The sequence below is a fragment of the Erythrolamprus reginae genome, chromosome 3 (genome assembly GCF_031021105.1).
Source record: "Erythrolamprus reginae isolate rEryReg1 chromosome 3, rEryReg1.hap1, whole genome shotgun sequence".
Classification (NCBI taxonomy): Eukaryota; Metazoa; Chordata; class Lepidosauria; order Squamata; family Dipsadidae; genus Erythrolamprus; species Erythrolamprus reginae.
The window spans coordinates 55,637,939-55,652,621 of NC_091952.1; the positions used below are offsets into that span (position 1 = coordinate 55,637,939).

The following is a 14,683-nucleotide window of genomic DNA, read 5'->3' on the forward strand; positions in this document are numbered from 1 at the left end:
TATTCAGCATGTTTTCACTGAAAAAACTCAAGTGGCTTATCAGTGTGATTGGGGTGTAATGTGTTTAAGTGACACCTTAATATATTTGGCTTCATGCTGTCCACTGCCAACATTTTTAGACACAGTAAACATACCAGTCTTGTCTCCCACCATAGTCACAGTGAAGTCAAGCACTACATATGCTACATCATATTTCCTCGTCTTAGCTCTTGGGAGACGTACGTGAGGACCGGGCTCGACTCCATCAGCCCCTGAAGGTGAGAGATTGGGGTGGGGGCTGATAGAGCTGAGCCCCATCCCGTCGGATGATTTAATAATAATAATAATAATAATAATAATAATAATAATAATAATAATAATAATAATAATTTATTAGATTTGTATGCTGCCCCTCTCCATCTGCTGGCTGGATACATTGAGGTGATGCCCACCCACTTCTCCAAAGCTGATGCTACGCGCCCCACTCATCCCCGAGGCTAAGCCACCGGCCTCCAGCCGACGACTGCCGGGCAGCCTTGGGGATAGCTGCCGCGGCTGCTGATCCCCGCCCCAAATCCAGTGTATAAGACGCACCCGTTTTTTGACGCACCTTTTTGAGGTAAAAAGTGTGTCTTATACACTGAAAAATACGGTAAATAAATTGGAATTTTGGTGGCAGAAGCTAAAAAACTGAATTTATGCATTATAGTACAAGCTAAGGAAGCTCAACCAATCAGTCGCAACATTTAAGAGTAAAGGCACACTACAGTAATAATATCTGACTCATACTATTACCTCAAGGACCAATTGTAGGTATGGCTGGTAGAAATGTAACCTAAATAACAACGGAGCCTCAACTGATGACTGTCAGTGTCTTCATTGTAATTGCTTACAGGAACTTCTCCCGAGAGGGCTACAATTTAAAATAAGAAACCATTAAATGAATTTAATGCTTTGGTTTGTTGCAAAGCCTATAGAGACAAAACTAGCTATCATGAAAAATAGGGTTGATACCTCCAATTCAGTGACGCAGATGATGAAAAGAGGAAGGAAAACTAGGGCTTTCCATTTTCACTATTGTTTAATGAGGATGAGCTATGTGGCATGGATGTTTTTATTCTGATCTGCAGTCAACATTATCGTATGCACACAGTGTTTTTTATTCCTTTAAAAGAAAGAGTAAAATCCTTTTGAAACTACTTGTTCTGAATTATACTTGAAAATGTGCTAGTGTAATATTGATTGATTGCTCGATTCTATGACAGATGAACTGCCACACTTTAATGTTAGTATGGTTCATTATTGTGCTTTCCTCCTTTCCCCCCCCTTTACAACTCCTGGTTCAATATGACCTGTTTTAAATTCCATTTTTCTTTTGCTGGTGTTTTCTCCCTTCAGCAACCTTGGATTCTTGCTGTTCTGTTTTCAGAGATTTGTTCGGCCAAAAGACAAACAGATGGACAGACTCTCAACTCCCCCTTTATATAATATATTCACAAAAGTTCATTGGGTTGGAAAAAATAAAAAGCAAATGGTTAAAAATGGCCTCAAGAGACATGTATATCTGTACTTCCTTTGTAGTTTATATGTGGCCATTCTGCATAGTTTGTTGGTAAGAGCAATTCCCACATGGTTCATAGTATCTTACTGCCTACTTTTGCTCCCTTCAAGAGCTCCAATTGCAATAAATATACTAAATCCATACCAATTTTTTATTAGCATGGCACCAGTACAAATCCAGCAGTCAAACTGTCACCCAGAGGTCTAAAAATACAAACTTTTCATTCTAAATCCAGTTACTTCTAATACTGAAAGTTTCCATGATGTCTGTTCAAGACTAAAACAGTTGCGTTCTCATAAATTTTAGGATGAGGTGGCAAATAGGCCAGAAAGAAATCAAGATAAGAAACAGAATCATAAGAAAGCTAAAATAATCTATGTATCTAGGAGTTACTATTTTTAAAAGTGCAAGGTGCTTAATACTGAGCAGACACCTACATACCATATTCTGTTCCTGTTTGATAATGTGGAAAGAGCTGTTCAGGATTTCACAATACATGGGTGTGCTGTTATTGTGTCTATTTATAGTTTGGCTTGATAGACAAAGGGTGTTCATAAAAACAATACAGACTCTTAATAAAAACGAATAGTCTGACCTGCAAAAGGTGGAGATATTTAATTGTTCTTCAACAGCACAATTTGAAAGTATTTAGCATCTTGATAGAATTGTTGAGCTTTTATTTAAAAAGTGTCTGGGAGAAATATTCAAGAAATGGTAATTCTATATATAGGATAGATTTAAAAAATAAATTTTGAGAAGACCAGTGAAATATTAGAGAAAGACAGGACAGTTATAAAAGTGTAAACAACAACACAAAAGTCAAACACTTAATGAGAGTGGGATATGTTAATAAGTGAATGTAATATTTGGAATCCTTCTGATTAAAATTAACATTTTTTAGAGGAAGAGTTAAAAGATTAATGTCCAGATTGACCAATCATCTGTGGAGCTTGCTGGTTATTGCTAGCATCAACAGAGGGATAGTGTCATGATCACATGAAGTGATGTTATCACTTTATGAGATGATGAGGTCACACTTGGAATACTGCGTCCAGTTCTGGCCACCACAATACTAAAAAAGATACTAGGACCCTAGAAAGAGTGCAGGGAAGAGCAACAAAGATGACAAGGGTGATGGTGATTAAACCATATGATGAACAATTGAGGGAACTAAGTATAGTAGTCTAACAAAGAGAAGGACTAGAGATAATATGATACCCTTCCAGTACTTGAAGGGGTATGTATAGCAGAGAAAAGAGGATTGATTTATTCTCCAAAAGCATGGGAGTGCAGGACGAAAAGTAAGGGATGGAAGATTATTAAAGAGAAATGCTTAATCTTTACAGCTCAGGTGAAGAACAATTAATGAATGGAACAACTTGCTTTCAGAAGTTACCTCCGTCACTGGAGGTTTTCAATAAGAGACTGGACGGCCATTTTCCAGAATTATATAGGGAGTGATGGTGAACCTTTTTTTCTCTCGGGTGCTGAAAGAGCATGCGTACGCGCTATTGCGCATGGGTGAGTGCCCACATAATTCAGTGCCTGGGGAGGGAGGAAATGCCTTCCCCCACCCCCTGGAGGCTCGTATTTTGCCCTCCCCAGGCTTCCCTGGAGCCGGGGGAGGGTAAAAACGCCATCTCCCACCCCCCTGGAGGCTCTCTGGAAGCCAAAAATGCCCTCCCAGAGCCTCTGTGCAAGCCAAAAATCAGCTGGCCGGCACACACATACACGTTGAAGCTGAGATTGGCAAAGGCTCACGTGCCAGCAGATATGGCTCCACGTGCCACTTATGGCACCCGTGCCATAGGTTTGCCATCACTGATGTAGGGTTTCCTGCTTGAAAAAGGGGTTGGACTAGAAGACCTCCAAGACCTCCTTTTAGCTCTATTATTCTATTTCTATGTTCTAACCATTATTTTCAGTGGATCTTCCATTATAGTGTTATTATACACTGCTAAAAAATAAAATAAAGGGAACACTTAAACAACACAATACAATTCCAAGTAAATCAAACTTCTGTGAAATCAAACTGTCCACTTAGGAAGCACCACTGATTTATAATCAATTGCACATGCTGTTGTGGCACATTCAATTTTGTACAAAACAAAGTGTTCAATGACAATATTTCATTCATTCAGAAATATAAGAAATATAATGAAATGGGTACGATCTGTAAAAAAAGACATTGTGATGTATATATTTTTAGTTTGTAAAATTCAATAAACGTGAATGAAGGTAGGCAACAACTTTATACTTTTGAGTTGGGGGGGGAGTTGAGTGAGACAAATAAAATCACAAAGCTGTGTATGATCAGGCATTTATGTCTTTTGACTTGAATTCTGGATTATGTTTTGTGTCTGGGCTCAACTTGTTGAGCAATATTTCCAGTGTGGACTTTTAAACATACTTACCATTCACTTGTAACCTCAGTTTCAACTGGTCTGGTACAATCTTTTACAGATTCAAAACTGCTTGTCACTCGCATCTGGTTTAATTCATGCTGCAACGTTGCAAAGAAACAAAGGCATGAATACAATTTCAATTAAAAAGCATCTCTCCAGACAACTTATTATTATTTAAAAAGGACAGCTTGACTAACCTTATTCCCACACATGAATCCGAATACTGGTAATTTCTTGCCTTAGCAGTAGCCTTAACCTATCACAACCAACACAAGAGCAGACTCTATTGCTATCTTAAAGATTAACAGATGCACAAGCTGCTGGGAGGTCCATCCCATTTTATTTCACAAAGAAATGAGTCTTTGTAAAATGGGTGAACAGCCAGACTATATACAGTATACCTATAATATATACTGCTCAAAAAAATACAGGAAATACTCAAATAACACATCCTAGATCTGAATGAATGAAATCATATGCTGCAACGTCCTGCCTGTCAATGACTACTTCAACTTCAACCGCAACAACACAAGAGCATGCAACAGATTCAAACTTAATATTAACCGCTCCAAACTTGACTGTAAAAAATATGACTTTAGCAATCGAGTTGTTGAAGTGTGGAACTCATTACCACTAGTGTCAACCCCTAACTCCCAACATTTTTCCCTTAGACTATCCATGATTAACTTCTCCAGGTTCCTAAGAGGTCAGTAAGGGGTGTGCATAAGTGCACTAGTGTGCCTTCCGTCTCCTGTCCAATTGTCTCTCCTTTATATCATATATCCTTTCTTCCTTTCATATATCTTCTCTATTTTTATATATTTTCTTCTATCCTTTTCTTTATATATATTACTACATGTCTATTCTCTTCAATGTGTATTGTGTATTGGACAAAATAAACAAATAAATAATAAATATTCTCATTTAATACTTTGTTCTGTACAAAGTTGAATGTGCACAACAGCATGTGAAATAGATTGTCAATCAGTGTTGCTTCCCAAGTGGACAGTTTGAGTTCACAGAAGTTTGATTTACTTGGAATTATATTGTGTTGTTTAAGTGTTCCCTTTAGTTTTTTGAGCAGTGTATTTCAGTTTAAGAATACGAAACCGTTGACAAAGTTCTGATTTCCCTGTGGTCTATTGATAATAAGTAGCCGCGGTAATTATTTGTCCAACTATTAAACTAGTGCGTTTCTGACAAGATACAATTTCTCCCCTGCTGGGCAAAAGCCCTATTAATAGCCCCAAAGCAGGCGCTTTCCTCTTCCCTTCCCCCCTCCAGCTGCTTCGACCATGTTCTCAAGGCGTGACTTTCCCAGTACTCGCGTCACCACTTCCACCCTGCTGAGGTCACCTACTATTTAGCATATCAGGGAAATCTCAGCCAATCAGAAGCGAGTCATCCAGTGACGACTGCCCTTCCCAAGATAATTATTAAGAGTCCCGCTGGTAGTAGGATCATGTCAAATAGAAGGCGAGTGGCGGACGTGAGAGAAGCCTTCTCGAAACCCCTCGTCTAAAGGCAGTCGCTTCTACCGCAGGCGGGTCAGCCACGAACTGCCGGACCGGGTACTTCACCGTTTCCGTGTTTCTCTCAAAAGCACCGCGTAGCCTTCAGGGTACCGAGCTAACTTTACAACGAAGCCAGACATGAACCAAGGCCAGCGCTGGAATGGAAGCTACGTTAACAACAGCCGGGCGGATATGGTCCCGGAGATCGCCGCCGCCGTAGGCTTTGTGTCCAGCTTATTCCGCACCCGCGGCTGCGTAAGTGAACAGCAACTTCAGATTTTCAGTGAAGCTCTGGAAGAGGCGCTTACAGGTGAGAGACGCCGCCGCCTTTGAAGCATATCCGATGGGATCTTTGGCCAAGTCTGGGGAAATCAAGCTTAACTTCTATTGCTTTGTATTATTTTGTATCTATATTATATTGTTTTGTAAGCCGCCCTGAGTCCTTCGGGTTTGGGCGGCATAGAAGTCGAATTATTTATTTATTTATTTATTTATTTATTTATTTATTATTATTATTATTATTATTATTATTATTAACTAAAAATAACAACTTTTCTGTCCCTTAAAAAAAAGGGGTTATTTGCTGCACCGTCGATTTTCCCCCCCTTCTTTCCGTCTTTAGTTTAATTAGTCATCTATGAATTTCCTACCGCTCAAATTACTTCTTTTCAAGCATTCAGTGTTTTCCTGTCCTTTATTTGTAATAGGTAGTTTAAATGGAGATTTAAAAGTAAAACAAACAAAAAAACACATAGCATTCTTTAAAATCTGTTTTCCTGTAATGGCTACTCCTGGATAGCAAGCGTAGGTCTAACCCAGATTAGTGACAAATTTATTCCTCCGTCAGGCAGCTGTAATCTGCTTTTACCAATCTGTTTTTCCTCCCAACATTATAAGAATCTAGTGCTTTTAGAGGCACCACATTGGGGATTGCTGCACTGCAGCCCTGGGATTGAAAAACTGTGTCCTAAATTGGACTGGAAAAAAGTGTCCTTTGTTCTGGTGACCAAGGAAACTAGATTTTACTAGATCAAACTAGATAGAACAAGGAAACTAGCTTTCATAGTCCGTTGGGAAGCGACTTTGCAGACACCTCAGCAAAACAAAAGAGAACAATATATTTGAAACCCTGGGATAAGAATGGAATGATTGGGTATTATTCTTGTAATCTTAAAAATCATATTTGAAGGGTTGCCCCACAGCCCCTTTAAAAGTACAATTCCGTTCAGCAGGCCTTACTTCCATGTCAGGGAAAAAGTGCAAAATTTCAGGCATGCTGCTTAAGAGTGCAACTAGTTTCAGGTTACAGGGCACCCTTCATCTGGTTACACTAATCTGTTATTAAGTATAAAATATACTCAGAAAGGCTTTATAACCACATTTATTATGGGATAGAGCTGTATACTTGGAAGCGCAGAGGAGGTTGCTCTGGCTATATACTAATTGCATTGTTTGCTAAGGAGATTTCAGTAATTATCGAAATGCTATGGATAATGCATTTAGATTAAACCTTTTGGACTCCCTGCAGGCTTTGGAGTTTTTGTTATTTGAGTTTAAAAGGCTATTTATTGCCATGGTTTAGATAAATTGGTTTTATTTGTTTTCTGTGTAGGGATTATTTTACAGTTCTTATTGGAAATGACTCTCCCACTACCCCAAACCAACAAATTGTTGTCATTCTATAAAAGAAAGAGGGACCTGGAGATCAGAGCTGGATCATAGATAATCTAGTCCATCCTACATTGTGAAGGGATTCTGCCAGATGAAATCTAAAAGTCCTCCCATCCTTATGATTTTCTAATTCTAGAACTTTAATATATTGCTTGAAAAAAATGAAACTTTGATTAGATTGGACCCAAAACTCAAAAACACCTACTTTCTTTTGGAAAAAAATGCATTTTGCCCTCAATTTTAGCTGAATATTTATTTCTGTGTAAAATGTATTCTATTTGTTGTTTGTCCTTTAACTCCAGTGATCTCTTACCATTTGTGATATTTTTCTTTGCAGAGCATTACAAACACCACTGGTTCCCCGAGAAACCATTCAAAGGGTCTGGCTACCGCTGCATCCGTATCAACCACAAAATGGACCCTATCATCAGCAAAGCAGCTCGCCAGATTGGACTCAGCCTTCAGCAACTCTACCAGCTCTTGCCCAGTGAGCTCACACTCTGGGTAGACCCTTATGAAGTATCTTACCGAATAGGGGAGGATGGATCCATCTGCGTTCTGTATGAAGCATCGGTAGCACCTGTGAGCTCCTACGGGATGCTCACCTGCAAAAATCAAATGATGCTGGGGCGCACTAGCCCTTCCAAAAGCTACATGATGACCGTCTCCAGCTAAGCACTCCTTGTTATCCTTACTTTGCCAAGACATGGGCTACTGTATACCTCAACCTGAGGATGTATTTTTTTAAAAAACTGAAGATCTATTTATATATATTTTTTAAAAAAAGGAAATCCAAATTGAAATTCAGTAGCAGGTACTACTCTTTTGTAGAGTGGTGCTAAGGTGCCTTTTAAAAGCTGTCTGCAGGCTTGCAAGTTTATTAAAAAAAAAGCCAATATCTACCTAATTAGCATTGGATTGACAATTCTGGAATGTTGACCTGCCTGTTTGGGAAATGCAGGGTTAAAAATAAAAGTACAGGGGCTGGGCAGGGCTTAGCACTTTTAAACAGTGACAAATGACGGGGTAAATGCTACTGCAACTGTGAATTTACAGGTCAGGATGGTAGTAAGTGCAGAGCTGTGCATGTGGATCCCAATGGTATGACTTCATTCTAGCCATGGCGCTAAAAATTTTCCTTTTTAGTTGGTTATACTGACAAGCCACTACATCACCAGCTTTATATCATGTTCCAATTTTCAACAACAGTTTTATCTTTTTATGGCATAAACATTTTTCTTAGATACCCAGTCACAACAAGCAACTTCCTTTTTTGTCCAGTGGGTGATGGGTTGCTAATAATCTGCCCATAATTTTGCACAAAACCCCAATTTCTTTCTGCACTTGATCCTAAATTTCATGCTCATGTAAAATTCCTATTGGTGCCTGAACGTGTGGCTTCGGTATATGGAATTTTGTTGATTAAAAGGTTATAGGATGTAATGTATGTAACTGGCTGGCTGGTTACTCTTAACAGTTAACGCCTGTCAACAAAAATGCAATGGCCAGGCCATTATGAACTATATCTAGTGAAAGCATGATTTCACCACAGTTTTGTCTATTCCACTGCCTTTAATACAATCTTGTAAAATTCCCGACAATGCTGCCAATAATTGCGGAGAAGTAATTACAAAACCAGGGCACTTAACATTTTTTAAAAAGTCTTTAGAGCACACAATTGGCTTGGTTTTTTTTCTTCATTTGCTTTTCCAGAGCTTTTCCCTGGTCTGTTTGAATTGAGTTATCAGATACTGTGCAATAAGGATCCTAAAATTTGGGCACTCGAATGAAGAGTTATTTCCTATTTGCAAAATGACTATTTTTCTCCTGAAAACTGCTCAAATATTTCCTAAAATGTCCTTGAATAGTCAGAGGTTGGAGTAGGCAATCTAAAATCTACAATGACATATATTTTATGGGATGTGAAAGTTTTTGCTTTTTCTCAAAAGAACATCACAATTCTTTTTTTTTCTTGAAAAGGCATGAATTTGCCGGAGTGTTCTCTTCCTGGGCAATTCCTATTGAAATAAATTGAGAGTTTTGCAATGGACCTGGTTAGTCACCTTGTGAAATTTTGGTTCATTTCAATGGTTGCATAGAGACACTTAGCTGTACCCCCAATTTTCCAACATTGAAATGTTAGCCACTACAACTGTCCATTTGATTTCTTCCAATTTATTATGTAAAGCTCTTGTATGTAGGCCAGAGCTTATGTTCAGTTATTGCAAAGACTGTAAAGCACTAAAGTCCCCTATGATTCCCTATGAGCTAAAAAAAAACCCTTTTAAAAATAATAGTGTTGCCACTCCGTTAGCAGACTTGTGCAATATTTGGTGGTACAAAGGGGAACATTTTCTGCACTGTAGCTTTCCCCTCTCAAAACAAGTTGCTGTTCAAAGTCTGCCCAAGAGCCTTGTTCCTTCTCTAATACTGTAAAACCCAATAGAAGTGGGAACTGTAAGATATCTTGAAACAAATGTTTTGCTGTGCTCCTTGACTCTTATTTAGAATTTCCCAAATGCCAGTAATTGGGTTGGTAGCAACTCTGATTACCCCTTAGTCCTTCATTACCACCAGAAATGTTCTGTGAAAACCAAATTGTTATTCCATCTCTTTTGTTTTTCTTGGCCACTATCCTTGAAGAATTGATAAACAGAAAAGGTTACCAAATATCATGCTGTTACTCTTGGCATTGAATCTAATATTAAGTATTAAGGTTTTTTTCTTTCTTTCCGCATTAAGACTACCAAATTTGGACACAATCTGTTGTGTAACTTGTGCATGTAAAAGCTGTGAATTGATGTGTGCTCTTTGTTGCCTTCGGATTTTAAGTCTGATACAACCAGTGCTGAAGAACTGTGTACTAGAAACTGCCTATGGGTTGTGAGTGTGTGTCTTTTCTGCCTTGTTTCAAAGATGTCTGCAAAACTTGAGCTGGACTGTTGAGCGGGACCTAGTTTGATAACTGGTGAAAATAATACCATGTTTGTAAGCTATTGTGTGGGGGAAGGGATGTTTGTTGTACAGTGGTGTTTTTATATGCAAAATGTACAGATATATTGATAAATGTACACTTTTGATACTTTAATAAAAATGTAGCAATTTAAATACATTGTTGGAAAGATCAAAGGGATTGGCTCATTCTTTATAAAATGAGGTCCTACTTGCTCGGTTCTTAATATATATATAACAGTCTCTATGTGGAAGCAAGAGTCAAAGCAGAGGAATCACTACTTTTCTTTCTCAGACTGAGAAATAAAAAAGGAAAACATTTAAAAAATCCTACCTCCTACAAACTAGCAAATTCTGGCCCTTGGATTGGTTTTTTGTGTGTTTTGCTTTTCCTCAGTTTGAGCTTTCGCTTTATCCTAATTTCTCTTCTAGATAGACCAGTGGAAATGAAATTGGCTAACTCAAGTGGTGGCCTTTGTTTACTGGGTGTTGAGAAAGCAAAGACATGGAGTATTGTGCAAATTGAAGCCACCTTTCTCTCTGGCTTTGATGGAAATTTGTGACATTTTGTGATCCTCAGTGGATGTCCCAAGCACTGTAGGAGTATTCCTGAAAGTTTTAAAAGTGTGTGTGTGTGTGTGTGTGATTTAGGACATTTGTCTATTTACTACACAATTGTTTGAGAATACAGTAGTTGAAATGAGGAGAGGGGCGGCATACAAATCTAATAATAATAACAACAACAACAACAACAACTGGCCTTGGGTTTCAAGTTGTTTGCCACTGTGTAAAATGTGACTGATAGAATTTCTTTGCAGTTAATTTGAAGCCAAAAAATGAAATTACTTTCAGAAATATATTTGGTGCAGCTACCACATTTACTTTATTCTATGATTACTTTGGTGTCATTTAGGACACCATTCCACAATTTAACATCATTATTTGTAGTTTACTTACTGATCATAATTGTGACAAAGCATGATGTGAGAGTGGAAGTCTACAAATCTAATAAATAATAATAATAATAATAATAATAATAATAATAATAATAATAATGATTTCCTACCACATTCCTGGTTTGCTTTTTTGTCCCTTCTAGTACATTAAATAATAATAGAGAAGTACTGTATAAGGCAACAGGCGCTAAACAAAAAAGAATACAGATCAAGAGTTGACCCCACTCCTAAATTATTTTGCTTGTATACAATACTGACACTGACTTTAACCATCTTTTAAAAAACATAGCTTAAAGTGTGTGAATGAAGTCTGAATAAAAAGCTGTTTTCAATGTACACAAAACCCCAAACAGAAACTCCAGATTCACTTGTAGATTATGACAATTGCAATTAACTTCATGTGCACATGCATAATCATTTGAGATGGGAAAAAACTGGTAAACAGCTAACTAGCCCAAAAATATGTTGGATGATAAGATTGACTAACAGACAATATTCTGTTAGGACTGCAGAAGATCTGCAAGTCCCTGATAGAAAGAAAAGCTAATGACATAATTGTGATGATGCCAGTAAGTAGACAATCCTGTAGACCAGTGTTTCCCAACCTTGGCAACTTGAAGATACCCGGACTTCAACTCCCAGAATTCCCCAGCCAGCAAATGCTGGCAGGGGAATTCTGGGAGTTGAAGTCCAGGTATCTTCAAGTTGCCAAGGTTGGGAAACACTGCTGTAGACTACATAAATGCCAAACAGTGAAAGCAGATCATGGCACTTCCCAAAAATAAAATGCACTGAAAATTGCCTTAGACATGATCTTTTGTACAAGAGTTATTTAAGATATTTATTTTCTGCGTGTGCAGTGTGCTGTTACTGTTTCTAGTTAAAATCTTAAATAATTCCTTAAAGGCAAAGATTCCCCTCACACATAGGGACGATGCTCATATTCATTTCTAAGCCGAAGAATCAGCAATGTCTGATGATGATTCCGTGGTCATGTGGCTGGCCTGACTAAATGCCGAAGGCGCATGGAACAATGTTACCTTGCCACCTATTTTTCTACTTGCATTTTAACATGCTTTTGAACTGCTAGGTTGTCAGAAGCTGGGGCAAGTAACGGGAGCTCACTCTGTTACCTGGTGCTAGGGATTCAAACCCCTGAACAGCCGATCTTTCTGATCGACAAGCTCAGTGCATTAGCGACTGAGCCACCACGACCCCTTAATAATTTTTTAGAGACTCATTTGGTTATCATCTACTTTTACATTTGTTTTCCCCTTTTACCAAGACCAACTCCTGCGGAGTCTGCAGAGAGGGGCGGCATACAAATCCAATTAATAATATTAATAATAATAATAATAATAATAATAATAATAATAATAATAACAACAACTCCTCTTTTACATATAACTACCTATCTACATATAGATGCAAAACTCAAGATTGTATTTGGAGAGTTTGAAAGTACAAAAGATTTTTTAAAAAAAGAGCTGGATGTCTGCTGTAATTCTATTTTTCTGATCATTACGCTGACTAGTTAAGGAAAGCCTTAAAGAACTGTTCTTTAGGAATAGCATTCGAAGAATATAATAGTAGTAATAATTAATGACTTTTGTTAGTTTAAACCATAGGCTGTAACAACTTTAAGATATACAATTAAAATTATGGATAGAAGCAGAAACTACAACTGATAAAATACATGCACATATATAAACAAAAGAGATGAAAAAAGGTGACATATGAATAAAGTAAAATTCACTTTACAAATTTCCAGAGCAGATTTAGAAGGATCAAAAGAACTTAGAAGTATTTTCCTGTGTTTTAATGAGACTCTTCATTTTTATCTGAATTCATACTTTAAATAAGACCTGTTAAAGTCCTTTTGCCACCTTTCACTTTAAAACACAAATTTCAATAGATTTTCATTTACATATTACTAAATTTGTTTCAGCCAAAATATTATGCATCCTTTTCTGCAGATTAATAGGAGCTGGGACATAAAAATAAAAAATCATAAGACTTAGTACAGTGCCTGTCTGATACAAGATTATGACGGCCAAAGACAAGAATGAAAATAAAATATTTGATATTTGTCCCTTTATTACAGAGTTTAATCCAGTATTTTGTAAATGAGCATTCATCTCCATTTATCACTGCTGCTTTCAATATATGCTTTCAGGTCTAGGGGGAACTCAATTTGATTATGTACCATATTTCATATAAATACTTATCTACATATTACATTTGTATCCCACTTTTTTGTTCAAGACGGCATATATAATATTTTCTTCTTCCATTTTCACCCAGAACAACAATCCTGTGAGTAGTTCTAGCTAAAAGCGCCAGTGATGGATTGTAAATAATTTTGCTATTGGCTCATGCGCTTGCATGTGTGCGCTATACTTCTGAGCATATGTAGAAGCATCCCAGGCAGGTGGGCAGAGCCTTCTGCCGCTGGCACTAGCAGTTCTAAGAACCGTTCCAAACCGGGAGCAACCCACCACTGCTAAACAGACCATCATGAGTTTTTTTATGGTTGAGATCAAATGAGATCTTCTGGTATTGGTGCAACATCTTAACCATGCCAAAGCACCTTACAACATAACCAGTCTTAGGCTACTGGTTCAGGTTCCCCCTGCAGAAGCCCTATCCGCCTTTTAGATATCATAGTAATCATACTAAAGAGGCTACATTTATGTATGTATGTATGTATGTATGTATGTATGTATGTATGTATGTATGTATGTATGTATGTATGCATTCATTCATTCATTCATTCATTCATTCAATTTTTATGCCGCCCTTCTCCTTAGACTCAGGGCGGCTTACAACATGTTAGCAATAGCACTTTTTAACCGAGACAGCATATTGCCCCCACAATCCGGGTCCTCATTTTATCCACCTCAGAAGGATGGAAGGCTGAGTCAACCTTGAGCCGGTGATGAGATTTGAACCGTTGACCTACAAATCTACAGTCAGCTTCAGTGACCTGCAGTATAGCACTCTACCTGCTGCGCCACCCTGGCTCATAAAGTGACCATTGCAATAATATCTATACAAAGTCTAGATAGGATTGTGATAAATGATTGGTAAATCATTATGAAGAAATCATGCAAATATATTTGTTTCCAACATAATAATATGCATTAATTTATTCAAACAGACACTGCTTTCATAAGATCCAATTACATTATTTTGGTCCTGCGTAATAATACATTTTTGGGTGGCAGTTTATAATCATGCCACTGTAGCTTCACAACAGAGCACATAATTTGCATCTCTCATTGAAGCACAATTTGGGGAAAAGAATCCTGAAATATATAAAATAGATAATATATTTATATTCATTTACGGGTTTTACTGGTTTATCATTACTTGTTTGAAATGCTCATATTCAAGAGTTTAGAATAAATTACTCAAAAATAGGTTAACTTTTTAATAATCCCATGTATCAGGCCCTAATTTAAATCCTTGTCCTTAACATATGAAATGAGAAGGAGTTTCCAAGCTTGAAGACTTGTGGACTTCAACTCCCAAGTCTTATAGCTGCCAAGATGGGAGACCCCTGAAATAGAGTACCTTCAGGAGGCAACTGGACGTCCTTCTTTTTCCTTCAAAGAATGAGATTCTTGGATGAGAAGTGAAACA

General features: G+C 37.6%; 1 protein-coding gene across 1 annotated transcript; it reads left to right on the top strand.

Moving 5' to 3' along the window:
• The first annotated feature begins 5,385 nt into the window (after window positions 1–5,385).
• BTG2 (BTG anti-proliferation factor 2) lies at window positions 5,386–10,259 on the top strand. The gene is made up of 2 exons (XM_070745406.1): window positions 5,386–5,769; window positions 7,468–10,259. The coding sequence occupies exons 1-2, from the start codon at window positions 5,598–5,600 to the stop codon at window positions 7,803–7,805; spliced, it is 510 nt and encodes a 169-aa protein (XP_070601507.1). The 5' UTR covers window positions 5,386–5,597; the 3' UTR covers window positions 7,806–10,259.
• The last annotated feature ends 4,424 nt before the right edge of the window (window positions 10,260–14,683 follow it).

What these genes read in the sequence shown, in the direction of transcription:
- BTG2 (XM_070745406.1), top strand. Translation starts at nt 5,598, where the DNA reads ATGAACCAAGGCCAGCGCTGGAATGGAAGCTACGTTAACAACAGCCGG. An exon ending in TCTGGAAGAGGCGCTTACAG is followed by an intron (nt 5,770 to 7,467) that starts GTGAGAGACGCC and finishes TTTTCTTTGCAG; the next exon opens with AGCATTACAAACACCACTGG.